Raw genomic sequence first — 19005 nt, 5'->3', positions numbered from 1 at the left:
GGGGGGGTCCTGTGCCTCGCCACACACTGGCTACAGCCCCTCTCTCTGCAGCGGAGGCGTGTTGAGACAATCCTGGAAGAGGAGGTAGATGGCAATATCTTCCCTCGATGACCGAGACCTTGGCGTTCATAGACCCTAGGTTACAGCGGCTCCCCACCGTCTCATATAAAGTTCTTTTTCGAGGGTTCTCTGGTATTTCCCCTCTTTTCCCCCTGGGCCCCACAGGGAAGGACAAACATGAATACTGCCTCTCCTACAACCACAGAAGTAAGATGTTAGTGGGAGGGCACTCCTTATCCCTCAACAGCCTGCAACTGGTGCTCTTCTGGGCCATAGATGTAGGAGGCTACTAGTGTGGAAAAAGATAGGGATGAGCCTGCCTAGATACCAGCACCCCTGAAAATCGGGGCTGTCTCCAAAGTTAGGGTCATGCCATCTGAGGACTGGGGTGGCATTCTGTCCTTTGGAGAGTCCAGTTGTGCCCTGATGACCAACAGATTGTAAATAGGGTGCTCTCTCCAAGATCCCTGGATGGTGGGACAGAAAACTCACCCAGTCTCCCTTTCATCACAACAGCCTCCTGTGCCCACTCATCCACCAAACACAGGATGAAGCTACCCATCCATTCTGACCACTGAGCAGCTCCTCTCCCTCCTCTCCACTGGCTCTTTGCAGAACCTGTGGCCAACTGGCCTCTTGGCTCTCTGTACTTGTCCTCCTTTCCAGCCCCTCCCCATCAGGCTGCACAGAGGTGGAAGCTGCAGGGAGATAGACAATTCCCTGCTCCTGTATGGGGGATCCCACTGGCTCTGCATAAAATAGAGAACAGAAGGGAGGAAGAAGAGATCAAAACTGTGGTCCAGAAGGATCTTACTCGCTGATGGCCATTTCCCAGGGCTCTGTTTCTTCAGCTGGTCTTCTCCCCCTGCACATGAGCCTTTTCACTCTCTGGCCTGTTGCTGCCCTAGGTCTTGATTCAAGCGCAAACTGCAGCATTCATAAATCAACAGCAGCTCTCAGGAGGAGGGGAGGAGATTTCTGACAGTGGGAAAGATGACAGAGGCAGGGAAATAGTAGGTTTGTACATAGGTATTGTACTGGCTGGTTTTGTATGCCAACTTGACACAGGCTAGAGTTATCACAGAGAAGGGAGTCTCAGTTGGGGAAGTGCCTCTATGAGATCTAGCTGTGGGGCATTTTCTCAACTAGTAATCAAGGGGGTAGGGCCCCTCGTGGGTGGTGCCATCCCTAGGCTGGAAGTCTTGGGTTCTATAAGAGAGCAGGCTGAGCAAGCCAGTAAAAACCATCTCTCCATGGCCTCTGCGTCAGCTCCTGCTTCCTGACCTGCTTGAGTTCCAGTCCTGACTTCCTCTGGTGATCAACAGCAATGTGGAAGTGAGCTAAATAAACCCTTTCTTCCCCAACTTGCTTCTTGGTCATGATGTTTGTGCAGGAATAAAAACCCTGACTAAGACAGGTATGGACAGGGAAAAGGAGACAGCCTCTTCACCCAGGAATGATGGTCCCTCTCACACACAGATGTAGATCTCTAATGACAGTCAGTTATCCAATGCTGGGCTCCTCTGGCCAAGCTCTAGACCCCAGAATTTTGTCTCTTAGAGATTTGCTAAGTGAAATTTTTCATCTACTTTGTTAAGTCATACCATTGTTTCTCCTTTCTGACCCTGCATTTCTTCCTCAGGGTTACATGAATGCCTAAAGTCACTGCAGTCAGTGTCCCACACAGTGAGTAATCCACATAAGTACTTCAGAATAGAGGGCTGAGAACAAAGACAAACATCATCAGAAGGCCAGCACTCCAATGACACAAGAGCGCCACACCAAATGTCAGACCAACTTAAGAGTACCTCTTGATCTGCACATCAGTGAGGGGTTGGGTTTACAGAGGCAGCTAGGGAAGTTGGCATAGGATTCCTCTGTCTGAAGAAAATCCTGCAGGGATACTAAGCCTGTGGCCCATGAACAATCAGGTGGGGCTTGTGAGGAGCTAGGGTCACTCCTCTGAAGCAGAGTATATCGGGTTCCAGTTCCATGCCCACTGACATCACTTGTTCAGTGCTCCTGGTCTCCTTCCTGGATTTAGAGGCATTTTCTGTGCTTAGGGAAAGGTGCTAATTGTGTGGTGAGCAGATGTAAGGTGGTAGAAAACAAGTAGATAGGCATGTAAAAGGCATTAAGAGGAGAGCATACTTATTTCTACCCACAGCCGTACCCACACCAAGTACTGCAGAATCAGGTTTGTTTTGTGGCCTCCATCAGGCACTCATCCATTTCTGCTGGGCCTCCATTCTGACCTGTGTCTGCCTCAGGAATGTCATCTAAAATAAAGTAAGTGTTCCTGTTCAGATGGGCTTCTTAGCCTCTACCTTACTTTGGAAGCCGCCAGCTTGGCAGCCAGCAGGTTCTGTGGTCAACTCATAACACCCCCCTCAGAGCCTGGGAGTCTCTCAGCCATTGTCCTCTCTTCATCACGGCAACATCCGACCTCCTCACCTCTCACCCCATCCCTTTCTTGCCTGTCTCCCATTCTAGTTCGCTGCAGTCAGTTCAGTTAGTCTGCCCCTGCCCCACTGCCTGAAGAGCTCATGTGAAGCATCTCCTTAGCATCCCTGAGTTAATATGTATGATGTAGTATGGGAGCATTAACAACTTGTGTTACTGAACAGCATTTTGTTTGCAAGACAGCAACACCTGAACTGGTCAGGCTGTGTGTCCAGTGCTAAGAAGAGCAGGAACCACATGGCCCAACAGACCACACTCTACAGACCAAGTCTAAAGCAGGGTTAGAGCCTCTGGACACTAGGATTATCCAGCGTGCTGGGATAATGAACTAATTCAATTTTGTATCCAATGACAAAGAATCTGAAAAGCTGACCAAAGAGCAAGGCCATTTGTGGTAAAGGCTATCTTGGAGCAGTTTGAGAGTTCAGAAGAGATTCAACCAGGCCCCAGAAACATTCGGGGTGATTTGATGTAAGAACCTGCTTTCATGGTGCCCACACGCTGCAGTTCCTGAACCTCCCTTTCGGGCAAAGTTCGAATGCAGTGTGACAGACTCTTAATGCTATGTTACAGACCAGACTCAGAAAGGCAAAGAGTGGGCAGTATCACAGGCCAGTCCTTCTCACAGGCCTCTTCTAATCCAGGCGAGCCAAGTAGCACACAGGGCTCAGCTCTGGTGCCTAACATTACACTACCACATAAACGCTGGGAAAACCTAGCTAACATGAACGGAGCACCGGCTCAACTCTCTGTACCACTCACCCCTCAGGGTCACCATGCCACGCTACCGCGGGACGACACGCCAGCCGCGGGTGGGGCACAAGAGCGGGCGCGGGGCGGGGCACTGCGGGCGAGCAGGCGCTGGGGCTCGAGGAAGTCCCGGCCCCTCTCTTTGGGGAAGTACCGCGGAGGCGCCTGCGCACTGCGCCCCCTCCCCGGCGACCAGCGGGACTTCGGAGCGCGCGGGCGGCGTGACTCGGGGACGCGGCGGTGAGTGCGGCGCTGGACCGTGGACGGCCCCGGCAATATAGATGCCGGCTCCGTTCCCGGACTTCAGTGACCGGCCCACGTGGATCTGGGTCGCAATAGGACCGGAGCCCACCCCTTGCGCGTGGGGGAGGGAGAGCCGCAGCAAGGTTCCCTTTTTCTTCAGCTCAGAGCGTTGAGAAGTGATTGCTTAAAGGTGGGGGCCGGAAGAACCCAGGTTTCCGTGTCTCCTGCCCGCTAGCCTGGTGGGGAGGGGCCAGACGAGACTCCCGATCTGCCACCTTACCCACCCTTCGAGCTGGGTCCGCTAGCCAGTTGGCCCGGCAAGCCATAAGGGTGAAGGCTGCATCCTCGGCCCCAACTGAGCGGGACACCGTGAGCCTTTCTACCTCGATACACCCCGGGAGAACGTCTTGCTGTCTGACTTAAATCCTTACTGCTTTAGGGCACGCCCTTTCGGCAGCCAGAGTAGGGCCCAGACCGAACCTGGCCCTCCACCCCCATCTGCCTTTAGGTCGCTGGTGAGTTGGGCGCCATGGCGAATTCCTTAAGAAAGGGGTGGGGGCGTCAGAGACTGCAAGAGGGACCGCGAAGAAGAGACCAGCCCACCAGACGACCCCACCTGCAGAAAAGCAGGAACTGGGTGGGGGCCTACCATTCCACAGGTGGCCCTGAGCAGCTGGGTTCGCCATGGTGAGAGGCCTGGCCTGCCAAGGAGGTATAGGTAGGACAATGACAGTGTTGGATGGAAGTGAGAACGGATCCCGTCAATCCCCCTCCCAAAGGTTATGACTTTTTTTTTTTTCTGGAATTTATTTTTTTGGTCTGGGTGGGCTTGGGCATTCTTTTTGCTTCTCTGGAGCAACACTGACAACCATTCACCAGAGAGCTTCTGTCCCCAGAGACCAGATTTGCTGAATCTGGCCTGTTAGCAAGTCTACTTGGGAGGTCAATACCTGGGAGGCTTGAGGAGGAAAGGAGCCCTCCAATAGATGGATGTGGGTCAGGACAATCCTGGTTCTGACTCTAGACTTCTCCTTGCCCAGAAAGGAGGCAGCAGTGAAAAACACCCTGGACGACATGGGTGGTCCCAACTGACCTTTGATGGGTGCAAGGAGCTAAGAGAACAGAGCCTGCAGCTAGGAAAAAGGGCAGGGCACCCAGCAGTGTACCCACTGGACCCCAGTCAGCTGACTGGAGATGGACCCTATAAGGGATGGTCTCTATAAGGTGGCAGATGAGGAATTTTGGAGAGCATGGAGACCTCAGGCTGCTACACCCCTTTTCCCTAGAAACTCAACCAAGCTACTTGTGTGTCCTGATTTACTTGCTTGTAGACTTGGGAACCCACCATTTCAGAAAGCCTCAGGATTAAAAGGCCTCTTCTTTTAATGAAAGGCTACAGGAAGGTGAATTTCATTGAGAAAATGTGAGCTCCAGACTGATGAGAGGCAGGTGGATAAAGCAGGGGGCTTAAAGCCTGTATGGCCTCCACCTGGACAGAAGTAGGCCCAGGCTGAGGAGAGAGGAAGCATTCAAAACTGCCTCCAAGGTGCTGACTGGATGTTGTCTGGGGGACACTGGAATTTGAAGTCTGCTTTTGGTGGCCTAAGAGATTCCTAGAACCCCCTATGAGGGTATGGTCCAACATCAAGAATGATAAACCATATGCAATTCCACTGAAGAGCCCAAGGTTCTAGCTAAGTTAATCCTCCTACATTGCCATACCAGCTTCTGTATCCTAGGGAGACAGATGGAAACCAGGGTGAAAGTGGGAGTGTCTGAGGCAGCTGAGGACCAAAGAAAGAACCTTGTTCCCTGAACACCTCTTATCAGTGCATACTCCATTTCTTACACTTGCAGAAGTCTTGTTCTGAGTCCCACTCAGATACTAAGTGCTTCAGGCCTAACACCCTGCAGTCATCTGAGTAGCATCTCTACCCATCTCCCTACAGGAAGGGAGTAGTCAGAATATCTGACACCCTCCATACCAACTTGCAGCTCCAGTCCCCTTGGGAGGGGCCAGGAGCCGGAAATCAAGAAAGAGGAACCCAAGTTTCCGGCTTCTCAGGGACTGAACAGATAGGGGTGTCTTAGAACCTTCTGTGGAAGGAATGAAATGTGAATAGGTGGCCCTGTCACTGACTCAGGAATCTCCACATGGTGTAAGTGATCAAGCTTGGGGTAGAAAGCTGGGGCAGAACTCTGACCAAGCCCTGAGGTGCATGCAGAGGTTACAAGGTGAGCCAGCATCACAGGCCCTCAGTCAGAATTCCAACCTTCTTCTTAGATCTGCCAGGATCCTATGCTGCAGTGAGGGTCCAGAGCTGGCACCACAGAATCTGGCAACCCCCTCCACTCACCCATGCCCACCCCACATGAGGCTGAGAAACAGGTAGGCACTCCCCACCTCTAATTGGGTTCCTGGACACCTGGGGTTCAAGGTATAACCTTGGGGATATAAGCAGTTGGGCAGAGACAGAAGGCCCAGTGAATTCTAGAGTGGAGGTTGAGGCAGCCCTCTCTTCCCCAGCACACAGGGCCAGAGGAGGCAGACAGGCCTCCCTCAATGTCCAGCCATGATGCAGCCCCCTCAGGACCTCCCAGTCGAAACCCCTGCTGCTTATGCTGGTGCTGCTGCTGTAGCTGTTCCTGGTATGTGGACCTTGGGGGTAGACCTTGCCCTGGGAAGACTTTGGGGTATTTGGGAAGGGGGACATGGCTCATAGGGAGCAAAACCAGAGTATGTAGGTCTTGAGGTACATGGTCCATGACACACAGAACAGGGGTATATAGACTGGGAGCAGCTTATATAGAAGTACAGAAGAAGCACTGAAGCATGTGGGGCTGGGATGAGGTGGTATTTAGGGCTCATTCCTGGTCCTGTTCCCTAGACCTTCCAGAGGTTTCCAAAGAAACTATTAAGCCCCTGCCACAGTATCACCTTGCCCAGGGATTGCTGAGCCTTGTTGGCTGGTGGTAGCACCCAGATCCCCTAGGGGTCTTTGTATGGCTCTTAAATGTTATATGTATGAGTATTTGCATGAATGTCTATGCTGCAGATACAACTGGTGCCTGAAGAGCCAGAGGTGTTGGAACTGAAATTACAAATAGTTGAGAGCCAGTATGTGGATCCTGAGAATCAAACCAAGGGCCTATGGAAGATCAGCAAATGCTCTTAAACACAGAGCAATCTCCCCAGCCCTTCTTATACCTAGTGTGCTGGGGGGTATATTATATTGCAAGAGCAAGCAAATGGCAATTGTATGGTATCCATGCACTCACCATATACCTGTTTATACCACTGAGAGCTGCCCAGATCCTAGACTTATGTGCAGTAGGAACACATTTGAAAAGAGATTTAGATAAGGGAACAGCTGGCCCTAGGCAGAAAGGTATTTGAGATTTGGGGATGTCTGATGGCAGGAATACAGAAGATGGTAGAAGTTTTACCATCTTACAGCAAACTAGCCCTACACAGACTAAAGGACTCAAAGTGGGATCTGTTAACAGTAAGCCACTAGGACTGTGTATAGGCAAGATAAAAGGAATGAAATGTGAATAGGTAGGGCTCGTTGAAAGGTTGAGCTGTGTTGTTGCTGAGAAGCCAGGCCTAGTGGGAACAGAATTCTCTCCATAACTTTGGGAATGAAATGTACATTGTGCCTGCTGAGCATAGACTGAAACAAGGGAGAAGCTTCCCATTGAAGCAGGGTTCAGGATCCAGGACCAGACAGGTACAGACACACTAAAAAGGCTCTTACCCTACATCAGCCAGTGAGTCCTATTGTTGATACTAGGTCTGCAGTGTGGATTTTTCAGTGGCCTCAGGAATGAGCTGGAACTAAGTTAAGGAGTATGGTTCGACCTACCCAGAGAGAGGGAGGGTACAGGAACCTGCAGCTCCAACTGCTGACCAAGAAAGAGAGCACAGTGGTACCCAGAACAGCAATCTGTATAAGCCCCTTCAGTGGGGGTAGTGGTGGGGATTCAACAAGAGGATGTGAAGAAGGCTCACTCTAGGAGCTCCCTTCCTCGTAACAGACTTACTGGTGCTAAGCATCCACATGCAAAAGCATACATATAGCCATAGTGGTGGGTAGAGAACCCAACTGCAAAAGGTAGAGCCACTCTACTTTGCCACTAGGAACCAAGAACGGCAACGAACTTGGCAGGTTTCTCGGGAAAGCAAGCTACAACCCCTCCCCAGCTGTGAAGTCTGGTGAGTATAGCCTCCATTGTGTAGGCATTCGTGTATGTGTACTTGTGTGCATGTCTCAGGTCTGACATGGTCCGGCCCTAATGCCTGCAGCACTCCACCAAGCCCTGAGGAAGTACAGAGCTGGGCACAGTCCTTTGACAAGTTGATGCATAGCCCCACGGGCCGCAGTATATTCCGGGCATTCCTGCGCACAGAATACAGTGAAGAGAACATGCTCTTCTGGCTGGCTTGTGAGGAGTTGAAAGCAGAGGCCAACCAACATGTGGTGGATGAGAAGGCGCGACTTATCTATGAGGACTACGTGTCCATCCTGTCCCCCAAGGAGGTGGGCCAGATGCAGGGATGAGTGGGGGTGACCTGGGAAGGGCACCGCCCCCCCTTGACCTTGGTGCCTGCTACACAGGTAAGCCTGGACTCCCGTGTTCGAGAAGGCATCAATAGGAAGATGCAAGAGCCATCGCCACACACATTTGATGATGCACAGCTGCAGATCTACACCCTCATGCACCGGGACTCCTACCCTCGCTTCCTTACCTCCCCCACCTACCGTTCTCTATTACTCCAGGGGGCCCCACAGTCCTCTGAGGCCTAGGTCATTTGTCACACTGATGTTCTACTCCCATGGGCAGCCCAGGGGCTAGCCCTGTCCACTTGGCTGGAAACAGACTCAGTCCCAGTGGCAACTGCAATGTTCTGCTCTGTCCTAGCCTGCTCCTACTGGGGGTTCTCCTAGATGGTGCCTCAGATCACAAACCCCTAGGCATGTGCCCAGGAGACGTTCTCATGGAGAACACCCTTTATGCCAACAGGTTTGTAGCCGGAGAACTGTTAGTCCCTCAGAACCAGATGTAGGACCTCAGAGTCAGACTCAGATGAAGAGCCCATTTATATTTTATATAGTCATTAACTTTAAAGTTTGAAATATGTCCTTACTGTATGTTTTATCAAAAAAAAAAAAAGAGAGAGAGAGAGAAAGAGAGACCTTTCACATTTGTGTGTATTCCTCTATACTCCAAAAACATAATAATCTGGGGGGGAGGGTTGTTTTTGTTTTTGGTTTTTTGTTTTTTGTTTTTTTGGTTTGGTTTGGTTTTGGTTTTTTCGAGACAAGGTTTCTCTGTATAGCCTTGGCTGTCCTGGAACTCACTCAAACTCAGAAATCCCCCTGCCTCTGCCTCCCAAGTGCTGGGATTAAAGGCGTGTGCCACCACCGCCTGGCTATATTCTGTATTTTTTAAAATCAGAAACCTCTGTTTATCCCATAATTGGGGTAGGATGTTTGAGAAAAGGACCATCTATCCAGACTCTACCTTGTGCTCTATCCCTTAGCAGTGGCCTTAGTAGGTGACCATTGTAGGCCCTGCCCAAGGTATGGCTCTAGGAACTAGCCTCAACTCTACAGTGGGTCAGTATCCAACAGAGGTTTGAGATGCAACTGAAGATTATCCAAAACCCAGTATTTGATGAAATGTCTTTAAAGAGACTAATGGGAACAAAGCTGATGGTATGGTCTTTCCAAAGAAGCTAGGCATAGTGTCATCTTAATCTTACAGCACCTACTACTTTGTTCCTCCAAGTTGCTGGAAGCTTCAGCAATTTGAAGCTAGAATTGACTTCAGCTCAGAGACCATTGTCCCCCATGGGCAAGCAAAGTGAAGGACAAAGCAAAACATCCTGAAAGGATACCAGGTCCTTAGGCTGCCATGCCTGGTGAGAATGGGTGAACACTGGGCAAGTTCCTGCGCCAGGCTACACAGCCAGCATGGTGGTACATATACAAGCATTAGCAATATTCTAGAATCATATGAACAAGTAATCTCTCCAAACATTAGACAAGCTCTTGTCTATAATATTGCCTCACCACAGCTTAGTTCAAGTGTTGTCTGAGCCCAGGGAAGAGAGATCTACAGCAGTGGAAGAACAGGACCCAGCTGAAGCCCATTAGGAGCAAGGCCAGAGGAAGGGGAAAAAAAAAACATTTAATAATGAGGGAAAGAGGGCAAAAAGGTGCACACCAGGCAGGCTGGAACAGGGCATGCCACCTTCAGGGTATCTCCAGAGAAGCCGCATCCACCAAGAACAGTGCAGGAAGAACAGTGTTAGCCATGACCAGGGCTACGTCAGTACAAGGGCTCAGCAGAACTGAAGGAAGGCAGAGAAATGTGTGGCCAAGTCCCTACATGACCCCCTAGGACAGAAATAGGATAGGCTCCATCCCAAACTCCCAGATGGCTAGCTGGGTATAGTGCAAACCCCTGGGCACACACACACACACCCCAGCCCCATTCCTACTTCAGGCCCAATATGCATCAAGACAGGACTGGAGGCAAGCATTCTGGGCCCACCCACCTACCTTCCATCGATTCCCACACTCGTTGCAGACAACATAGGTGGTCATGGGCTCATCGGAGCTTCGGGTCTGCACCTGTAGGGTGGGTGGCTGAACCCCTGGTTTTGCTGCCCTTATCTGGGCAGTACTGGTCTTATACTCCCTGAACTCTGTTGATGATTTGAAACTGCACAGTGACCTACCTCAACCTTCTAGAACTAGACCTATGGAGGAAGTAGATTATCATTACAGAGGCCTTTGAGACCCTGAATAATTGTGTTCAGTAGAGTCTAGAATGTTAGATTAAGTGCAGGATTCCCAACAGAAGGGTCTATAAAGTAAAAGGATCAGCAGAGATACCAATGGCGTTGGCTATATTGGAGACCCAACAGCAAACATTATCCCACAGGGCCTGAGCTGCTCTATCCCTCAGGTCCAGCCCTCTGCAGCCTATTGCAGATGATGGCAGTTTCCACATGCCCTAGAGCTGTCTACCAGAAAGATCATCTTAATTTAGTCCCCTTTTCCTAAACCCCCAATGTCCCTTGGAGTCCACAAAGCCTTCCCAGAGTACCTCAGCTTCCACCTCCATAACAGGATCAAAGGTCCTATAGCTACTGACAAATAGCATATTATCCCTACATGCTGGGCATGGTCAAGCCACCTAGCCTTGGCACAGAGCCTCAGACCAAAAGTAGGGACATAGGTGGTATCCAAGAAGAGGATGAGTGTACCCTGAAGTTCCTAGACAAGGAAGATAGAGTGAACCCTAACCTGCGTGTAGGTGCAGTTCTTCTTCCTGCATTTGTTGCAGGTGAACAGGTCAGTCTGTGTGCCACCTGTACGGGCCATCTGGTGCTCACGGATGGCCTCCTTGGTCATGGCCTTTCGGATCTCCTTCAGCTCATCACTGGCCATCTCCTGATAAAAAGGGTGAAGCCTTCAGCCTACAGCTCTGCAGAAAGTCTGCCCCAGCCCTTCCAGTGGAACTCACCTCTGATGTCATCACAGCTATCTGCTGGGGTGTAATGGTACCACACAACACATTCCGCCGTAGGCCAGGGTTCTTGGCATCTTTCAGGTTAGAGATTCGGCTCCGAACACGGTTCTTGTACTTCATGTCAGTGTTTCCCACATCCAGGAAGATGCGTGCAGGTATTTAAGGACCCATCGGAGGTTTCTGAGCTCCTCCCCCTCCTGGGAGTCATATGGGGAATGTTGTTTCCCAGGCTCATGGAGATGAGTCTACCCACTCAAGACCTGTGGGGAACCTGAGGGCCTATAGCGTTCTGCCTTCTCTAGGCCCATTCCTGTTTGAGGCCCAGATCTATCTAGAAGGTAGTCATAGCCCCTTACCCATTTATGGCTCAGGAAAGGTCAAGAACCACCCAGAAAGGGCACTGGGTAGCCTACCAGTTGTGTCCAATAGCTACAGGAGAAGCACAACTCAGTGGACTATAGACTCTATCAGAAACCCTTGACCCTATATACCCCGTATAAAGGATATACTCCTCGATCTGAGATGACAGATGCTCACAGTTCACACCAACGGCCACATGGTCATCTGTAAGAGGGAACCCTCACTTGTTTCCCCCACTATCTTTTTCCATTTGCCACCCCTCTGCTTACACAGAGCCCTAGAAGCTAAATAGGACACTTGCATTCCTGGGAGACAGTTCCCAAGCTACAGATGTTGTGGTGACCCCAAAAACCTTAGCCTATTTGCTAGGTCACAGTGAGCTAAAAAGAAAAATTGCCTCTCCAACAGCAAGCTCTGAAGCAGGCATAGGCCCAGTCCACCTAGTCAAAATCCAGACCTTGTAATACTCACGGTCAGTTTGCAGGGCCAAAGTCAGCATCTCACGGCATTTGTTCCGTACAGCATCACAGGTGATGGGCAGTTGGGGAAATGTGGTGATCCTTGGAGTGGATGGGGTCCTAGGTGGGTCTGGCTTCTTGCAGCTAGAGAGACAAAGCCTGAACCTGCTGAGCTCAGGTGCACATCTCTAGTAGCTGATGATACCTCTGGGCAGTCCCCTGACTTTTTTTAGGCCACAGGTGATTCCCCAGAAAAGCAAATGTGGATACCTCCAAAGTCCATTTGCTCAATCCTGACAGACCTCCAACTAGGCCCAATGACTTCATCTATCTTTAGTTCAGCCTAGAATGCCTGTGTGTGTTATGTCTTCATCAGATCAGAGTATTGGCTAGAAGGTCCACAGTGAATCACAGATCACTCCCTAAATGGATGCCAGCTCCTCAACAGTCAGTGTCTGAGAAACACTCCATGGTCAAAAGGGCATGAGATATTCTTGCTACCTCCAGAATACTTCCCAAGAGGCCCAAGAAATAGGCCATGCTGTGAATACCTCTCTACTAATGGCAGAACCAGGCAGATAATTCTAGTTGCCTGAAGTAAAGATGAAGTGGGAGGTCACCCAAAGTCAAGGCTTAATGTCACAGGTGACCCCACTCAACACAAATGAAATTGGGCAAGGAGTTCCTCAGGTCTGGGCCTAACACAAGATTTGCCCAAAAGTCATGCTGTGCCCACCATCCCCTTTCCTTACATCACCTCTTGAAATCAGCATCAGGTGACTTTCTGAAGCAAAATCAACTGTACTACTGAGCTCAGGATATAACATATCAGGAATGCTACACTGGAGTCCAGAGCTTAGCCTGTCATGACCTCCATCCAGCCTCTGGTCAAAGTAGTCTCTCATCTATAGTCTGTTACTACTAGTGCTCCTCGTCTCCATGGTAACAGGGCTGCCCTGACCACCTTTAAAGCAATGGTGTTGCCACAGGAATGTGGAGATAAGAGCTCTCTAGCTCAGGATAGCATTTGCATAAAGGGACCCATTCACCAGTCCTGATGAGTAGCAAAAAGATAGGGTTTGAGGAAGTAGGCAGGGGGTCTGGGCCTGGGCCAGCTCTGTTGGATAGGAGCTCCTCAATGAAGGTCTCAATGATGCCAGTGACAGGCAGACACAGCCAGACATCTCAGATGGGCAAGAAGGAAACTGAACAGTGGGACAGTATCCAGCATGAGGCTGACAAACCTTATAAATCACTCCCTGGAGAGGGACCTTCCCTCAGGGCAGTAACCAGGCAAATGGACACCAGCCTCCTTTTTCCACTGAGGAAAAAGAGTCAAGAGGCATAAATGTATGTACCTGCCTTCAGGTATGCTACCTGAGATCCGTAGTCCCTGAAGCATCCTTTGAGGAAGATGTAGGCAAAGGTGTGCCCCTCCCTTGATCCCTGGATTTGCCATCAGAAACATCTGCCATTATCAGAAAACAAATGGTGTAGACTGGTCAGGAACAGGCAGCCAGGTGAAGCCTGGCCATTATCCTTTTTGCTTAAAGCTATTTGACAGGCAAGGAGCCAGGAGGCTACCAGACTTTCCTACTGGTCCCCAGCAAGTCCACCAGCCCCTTTAGGACCTACTGAAGCAAGCTGCTGTGGGACTCATCAAGGCCAAAAAGCAAGCATATGCCTCACATAAGGCTCCTTATGAAAACATGGACAGGAACTTGCCCAAAGCCTGAACTAGGGACCAGAGCATATGACTGTAAAGAGGGATAGGCCCTTGGTTGTCTCACAGAAGTAGACTGAACCCAGGAAAACTGCCTTCCTAATCAGTAGGACCATCTCTGCAGCCTAGTTGTCCACTGTCCCCAGAAACATTGCATAGGTAGCTGTCCCATCCCCTCTTCCTTCAGCTGGAGCATCCTGCCTGGACCTCCTTTTCTGTTGGCCTCTTGCAGCTTGAAAACCTCCTCTGCAGCATATGATCATGATCTCAATGATCTTGTCTCAATGATCATGCCTCCCAGGCCATCACCTCCCATCACAAAAGATAACATCCATCTTCCATCATCTTCATCCTCTTCCAGCCCAGGGATGGGTACTTTCTGATCTATGTCTGTCATATCCCACTACATACAGTTTCAATCAGGATAGCAGAGCCAGCACACTATGCTGTGCTGACCAGCAAGAGCTGCCCTTTACATTCTGAAACTCACCCAAGAGCTTCTTCCAGGACTTGATGAGGGACTTGGCAAGTGTAATGAGCTCCTCGTCTGAACTCTGCTTCCGCAGAGCATTGACAGACATTCCAACACGGGTGGACTGCAAGGCAAGTGGCCTGAGTCAGAGGTGGTAGGGGCCTGTTCCAGAGGCAGATCCTCACCAAGGACTCTTGGCTCCTACAGTGAACAGCTGGGGAATGGGCAGGGACAAAAAACATCCCTCCCAATAGCTATTTGAGTCCCAGGGCACCTACCTCCCACCTCCCTGATCACCAGAGACAATCAGAAGTCCTCTCCTTAGAACAGTTATTTGTGCCAATTAAGCCATGTGGGGAGTTCATATAGGGAGCCATGCTAGGACAGGAAGAGCTTACTTGGAGCAAGTGCAATGTAATAGGCATATTCTTCAGCTCCCGCAGCAAATCCATAGCTCCCTCCTAGAAGGAAAAAGGACATTCATAAAGAACTTTAAACTTTAGTGGATGCTGGGTAGTGGTGGTGCATGTCTTTAATCCCAGAATTCAGGATGCAGAGGCTGGTGAATCTCTGAGTTCAAGGCCAGCCTGGCTTACAGAGTGAGTTCCAGGATGGCCAGGACTACACAGAGAACACTAGTCAGGGGGCTTAGTGGACAATCCCACCTCTTCGTGATCACATGGAGGACAACTTACATGTCAGAAAGAAGCCAATCCTCTACCCGGAGATTCCCAGAGCATTGCATACTTTATTCCTACATCACAACAGGGGCTTTTACTGCTCTTGCCATAGAGCAGGGATAGAGGCAAACAGCTCAACAGTGCTGTCCTCAAAGATCAGGTGGTTTCTCACCCTGCATCTATGGTGATCTCCAGACATCATGGTAACTAGCCACAGGAGGACACTGAACAAACTACTAGAGAAAAAAAAAATGCCCCAGTTCCTGCTCAACATGGAAGGACATTCGGAAGTGTAACTCCGGTTCTTTAACCTTAGTCCATCCATCTATGCCATGGTGGTAGAGCAGCTTCTCCCCAAAGTGCCTACCCATCAGTGTAGCACTACTCCTGGGTATTGTAACAGACATCCCTGGTTGCCTTCCTCTGCTCTGGCTTTTCTTCAGCATCTACCGACAGGCTGCACCTCTAGAGTAGGCAGGCTCTTCCTGCTCCTATCTTAAAACCCTCTACCTCAACTCTCAGGGATCTCTACTCCAGCCACAGATTTGCAAAGTAACAGCACCATAGCCAACAAGGTTTATCAGAGGCACAATTATTGCTAATTGAAAACTACCAAACCTGGTGGCATAGGCCTTATCATCTCAGATACTTAGGAGGCTGGGGCAGGAAGATCGAAAGTTCAAAGCTTACCTGAGTTTCAGAGTGAATTCAAGATTAGCATGGGCATCCTACTGAGACCTTGTCTTAAAACAAAGTAAAGAGAGGGCCATGTAGACACAGCTGTGGTAAAGCACTCACTTGGCAAGTGAAGGCCCTGGGTTCAATACCCAGTATCAAAGAGGAAGGTAGGTGAGATGACTCAGCAGGTAAAAGTGCCTGCCGACAAACTGTACAACCTAAGTTCAATCTCCAGGTCCCAGATGGTGGAAGGAGAGAACAAATTTCCAGGAGTTGTCCTCATACTTACACACATGCCATGATAACAAATGTAAAATAAATAAATTTAAATATATAAAGAGGTTTTCTTAAAGTCAGCATCTACAAGTCCCATAGTCTCACTTTTTATCTCTTTTCCAAACTGGCCACCACCCTCCTCCTAGGTATTGTAACAGACAACCTTGATTTTCTTCCTCTGCCCAAGCTCTGTTCTTCAAACCTCAAGGATAGGCAGGCTCCTCTTCTTCCTACCTTAAACTTTTCACTCTGCTTAAGGCTGTTCTACCACTTCAAGGTTTTATTCAAATACCTCCTTCCTACAATTGAGACAGACTCTTGTTCTAACACCCAACAGTATTGTGTTTGCTGTCCTCCAAATTTCCACTATGAGCTCATTTGTCTTTACATGCCACAAAGAGGCAGAGAAAACCCACCCAACCGTTCAACCTTCCTTACTAGTGGTAGGGGCTGGGGTTGACCCTTCAATCTGTGTGAATTATCTGCTCAGGCTGCAGCCTTGTTTCATGGCCCTAAGGCAGGCTGTACACCAATCAGTCCTGAGGTGGCTGACTTTCCTAAGACCTGATGCTTGGAACCAGGGGCATGCATTCACAATAGCTCTGCACTCCCACTAGGAAAACCCAAACAAACCACCAGCTGTTCCAAGAAGCCTCTCAGGTTGCTGGAACCTCTGCAGGTTCCCTTCTCAACTGTACAGTCCTATCTGTGACCTTCCATCCTTACTGGGTCTCCCTACGGATTCCCACCCTATCTCTGCCACTCTCAGTTCCAAGTTTGTCATTTGTGTTTTAACACCCTTACCGGAAAGAAGCACCAGCAGGCCTCTGCAGACCAGGTGGTTGCAAAGTGGGTTCTGTTTCCAGTGTAAAGGCATATGTGGGAACTTAACCTGCTTCCTGCTTTAGACCCCAGCCCTCCAACCCCTAGATTAATCCTGCTCATCCCCAAAAGCTGTCCTGCAGCCTTCTACTTCAAGCAGTCATGGGGAGGTTGTACAGACTCATGACTCAGCCACTATCTGGGCTGCCCTAGGAGCGGCCGCGGATGCTCTGGAGTCACTCAATCTTAAAGCTACCTCCTAGTCCCTTCCCAGCCACGGAAGGCAAGATGCAGGTGCCATTATCCCCTAAGGATGTCCTGAAAGCCTATGCAGGAAGGCAGGAAGGCATGCTGGACTACCAAGGCCACACTAGCCAAGGGCCAGGCGAGGGGCAGTCAGTCTCCTCAGGTCTCAACACCACAGGCTCAACTCGGAATCTTTACCGTCTGCCCAAACCGACTTGCTGTTGCCTGAGGCCTGACTAAGCAGGGGAAAAATTTATTAGAGAAACCTGGTTCTGAAGGGTGGGGGCAGACAGGGGAGGCAACGGCTGAGCCAAGAACGCCCGCGGCCACCGCTGGGCGACGAACAGAGGGTAGCTTTCGGTCAGCACGGCGTCCATTGCGAAGCGGCAGTCCCAGGACAGGGTGGAGGGCGGGCCTGGGCAAGGGGTCTCGGACTGACTGGGCTAGGTATCTTTCTGCCCGAGGGTAGGCTCAGACGGTCTCCGCGGAGCGGGGCCCCAGGGTCCTGGCGGCCCACGCCCCTCACCGCGTTCTTCCTGGTCACCATTTTGTCCAGCCTCCGGGCGATACGAGCAATCTCTTCCTCCTTGCCCATCACTACCTCGGTGGCGGCGGGTTGCGCCGGTTGCGCCGCCCGGCGGGACCTCGGCCGCCGCCGCCGCCGCCGCCTAGATCCGCAATCCAAACCTCCGCCTGGCGGCCGCGTGCAACACAATAAAGAGTCTCCGCCCCCGGGACCACAACTCCCAGACGACTGCGCGGCCTGCGACCTGCGGCCCGCTGGAAAAGGTAGTAACGTAGGTACCTCCGCGGGACCACGGCCCCACGTGCCCACCGAATGCCAGGGAGAGTGTAGAACTAGAGGAGGGGGCAAGACCCTACTGCGCTCGGGTCTTTAACTCAACCCATCTGAGCCGCTTGCCTTCGCGGCCCATCGCACCTTCACTAATGCACTCCGGTTGCCTCTACTTCACATAGTACCAAGCCGAGTTTGGGGCTTTCCTGCCGCTGCGCAGGTGGCCCAAGACTCTGAAACGGTTTCTCCGCAAGAATTCAGGCTTAAGCCAGGCAATGGAGGCTCATGCCTTTTTAACCCCAGCACTCCAGAGGCAGAAAGTCAGACGGATCCCTGTGAGTTCAAGGTCAGCCTGTTCTACAGAGCTAGTTCCAATACAGCCAGAATTACACCGAGAAACCCTGTCTCGGAAAAACAAAAAACAAAAACAAAACTACTCAGGTTATTTTTTGGGAAGAGGAGGGGTCAAGACAGGGTTTCTCTGTATAGCCCTGGCTGTCCTGGAACTCACTCTGTAGACCAGGCTGGCCTCGAACTCAGAAATCCGCCTGCCTCTGCCTCCCAAGTGCTGGGATTAAAGGTGTGCGCCACCACCGCCGGGCACTATTCAGGTTCTTAAGTCAACCTAACAGGGTATAAATCCCAAGTTCTGCACATTGCTCTATGTCTCAGTCTCCCAACCTGTGAAGTAACAATGACAGAGGCTGCAATCAGGATCATCAGATCCTGATCAGGAAGACCATAACCATGTCCAAGAATGGGAGAAAGGTACCCTGCTCTTCTTCTGTCCTATAGATGGTGGCAGGTGTGCTGGTACCAAAAGTCAGTGTCTGAATTTTTGTACCCTGGAGGCCAGAGTGCAAATGACATACAAATGACCTAAGCTGACTATTTTAATCAGTTGATGTCCCGCGCTATCTCCCGCCAGCAGGAACAACGCGGCACACACAGGATCCTTCTGCAGTACAAGCTTTAATGCATCTTGAGAGCGAGATCATAAGCTTCAGTTGAGAAGGAGGACCCCGACTATCTCAAAAACCTTCCCTTATATAGAGCTCTATGCCTGCCTCAGACGTGGCGACTCATAATAGGCTGTGGGACAATCAGGCCATTTGACGTGACCAAAGGCACTCCGCCGCAGATCGTTGGGATTTACAGGCACACGCGCACAAGGCGTTTTTATGCTAACGGCAAGCCAGATGTCATCGCCATCTTGTAATGGCGATGTGCTTATGAAGTGGCTTCCCACAAGTTATGACATCTTTTTTTTAAAAAGATTTATTTATTTATTTTATGTAAGTACATTGTAGCTGTCCTCAGACAGTCCAGAAGAGGAAGTCAGATCTCATTGCAAATGGCTGTGAGCCACGATGTGGTTGCTGGGATTTGAACTCAGGACCTTCAGAAGAGCAGTCAGTGCTCTTAACTGCTGA

At 50.5% G+C, this 19005-nt stretch overlaps 3 protein-coding genes across 13 annotated transcripts in view; 2 read left to right on the top strand and 1 right to left on the bottom strand.

Annotated features, from left to right (window-relative positions):
* Lkaaear1 (LKAAEAR motif containing 1) overlaps nt 1-186 on the top strand; it is a 1688-nt gene extending 1502 nt beyond the window's left edge. For all 3 annotated transcript variants that reach the window (XM_031373159.1, XM_031373160.1, XM_031373161.1), the window contains exon 4: nt 52-186. In XM_031373159.1, the coding sequence (XP_031229019.1) occupies nt 52-111 (60 nt within the window). In that variant the 3' untranslated portion in view covers nt 112-186. The remainder of the gene's footprint in view (nt 1-51) is intronic.
* A 3198-nt stretch (nt 187-3384) lies between these two features.
* Rgs19 (regulator of G protein signaling 19) lies at nt 3385-8713 on the top strand. Of its 5 annotated transcripts, none has more exons than XM_031373141.1 (7): nt 3393-3513; nt 3956-4031; nt 5801-5905; nt 6044-6165; nt 7658-7732; nt 7823-8057; nt 8136-8713. In XM_031373141.1, the coding sequence occupies exons 3-7, from the start codon at nt 5876-5878 to the stop codon at nt 8322-8324; spliced, it is 651 nt and encodes a 216-aa protein (XP_031229001.1). In that variant the 5' UTR covers nt 3393-3513; nt 3956-4031; nt 5801-5875; the 3' UTR covers nt 8325-8713. The 5 variants fall into 5 exon arrangements, with proteins under 5 accessions (XP_031229002.1, XP_031229001.1, XP_031229003.1 ...); XM_031373143.1 differs by having other exon boundaries at nt 3428-3513; nt 4025-4031; XM_031373142.1 differs by lacking the exon at nt 3956-4031 and having other exon boundaries at nt 3385-3513.
* An 837-nt stretch (nt 8714-9550) lies between these two features.
* On the bottom strand, nt 9551-17571 carry Tcea2 (transcription elongation factor A2). Of its 5 annotated transcripts, none has more exons than XM_031373137.1 (10): nt 17303-17571; nt 14473-14535; nt 14093-14198; nt 13257-13347; nt 11893-12038; nt 11569-11625; nt 11056-11210; nt 10836-10982; nt 10086-10157; nt 9551-9874 (listed from the first exon to the last, which is right to left on the bottom strand). In XM_031373137.1, exons 1-10 carry the CDS (start codon nt 17369-17371, stop codon nt 9866-9868), a joined length of 915 nt encoding a protein of 304 aa, XP_031228997.1. In that variant the 5' UTR covers nt 17372-17571; the 3' UTR covers nt 9551-9865. The 5 variants fall into 5 exon arrangements, with proteins under 5 accessions (XP_031228997.1, XP_031228996.1, XP_031228999.1 ...); XM_031373136.1 differs by having other exon boundaries at nt 11893-12023; nt 17043-17570; XM_031373139.1 differs by having other exon boundaries at nt 11893-12023; nt 17303-17569.
* Nucleotides 17572-19005: the final 1434 nt, after the last annotated feature.

Source organism: Mastomys coucha, unplaced genomic scaffold (genome assembly GCF_008632895.1).
Source record: "Mastomys coucha isolate ucsf_1 unplaced genomic scaffold, UCSF_Mcou_1 pScaffold15, whole genome shotgun sequence".
NCBI classification, from domain to species: Eukaryota; Metazoa; Chordata; class Mammalia; order Rodentia; family Muridae; genus Mastomys; species Mastomys coucha.
This window is presented reverse-complemented; position numbering and strand designations above follow the sequence as displayed.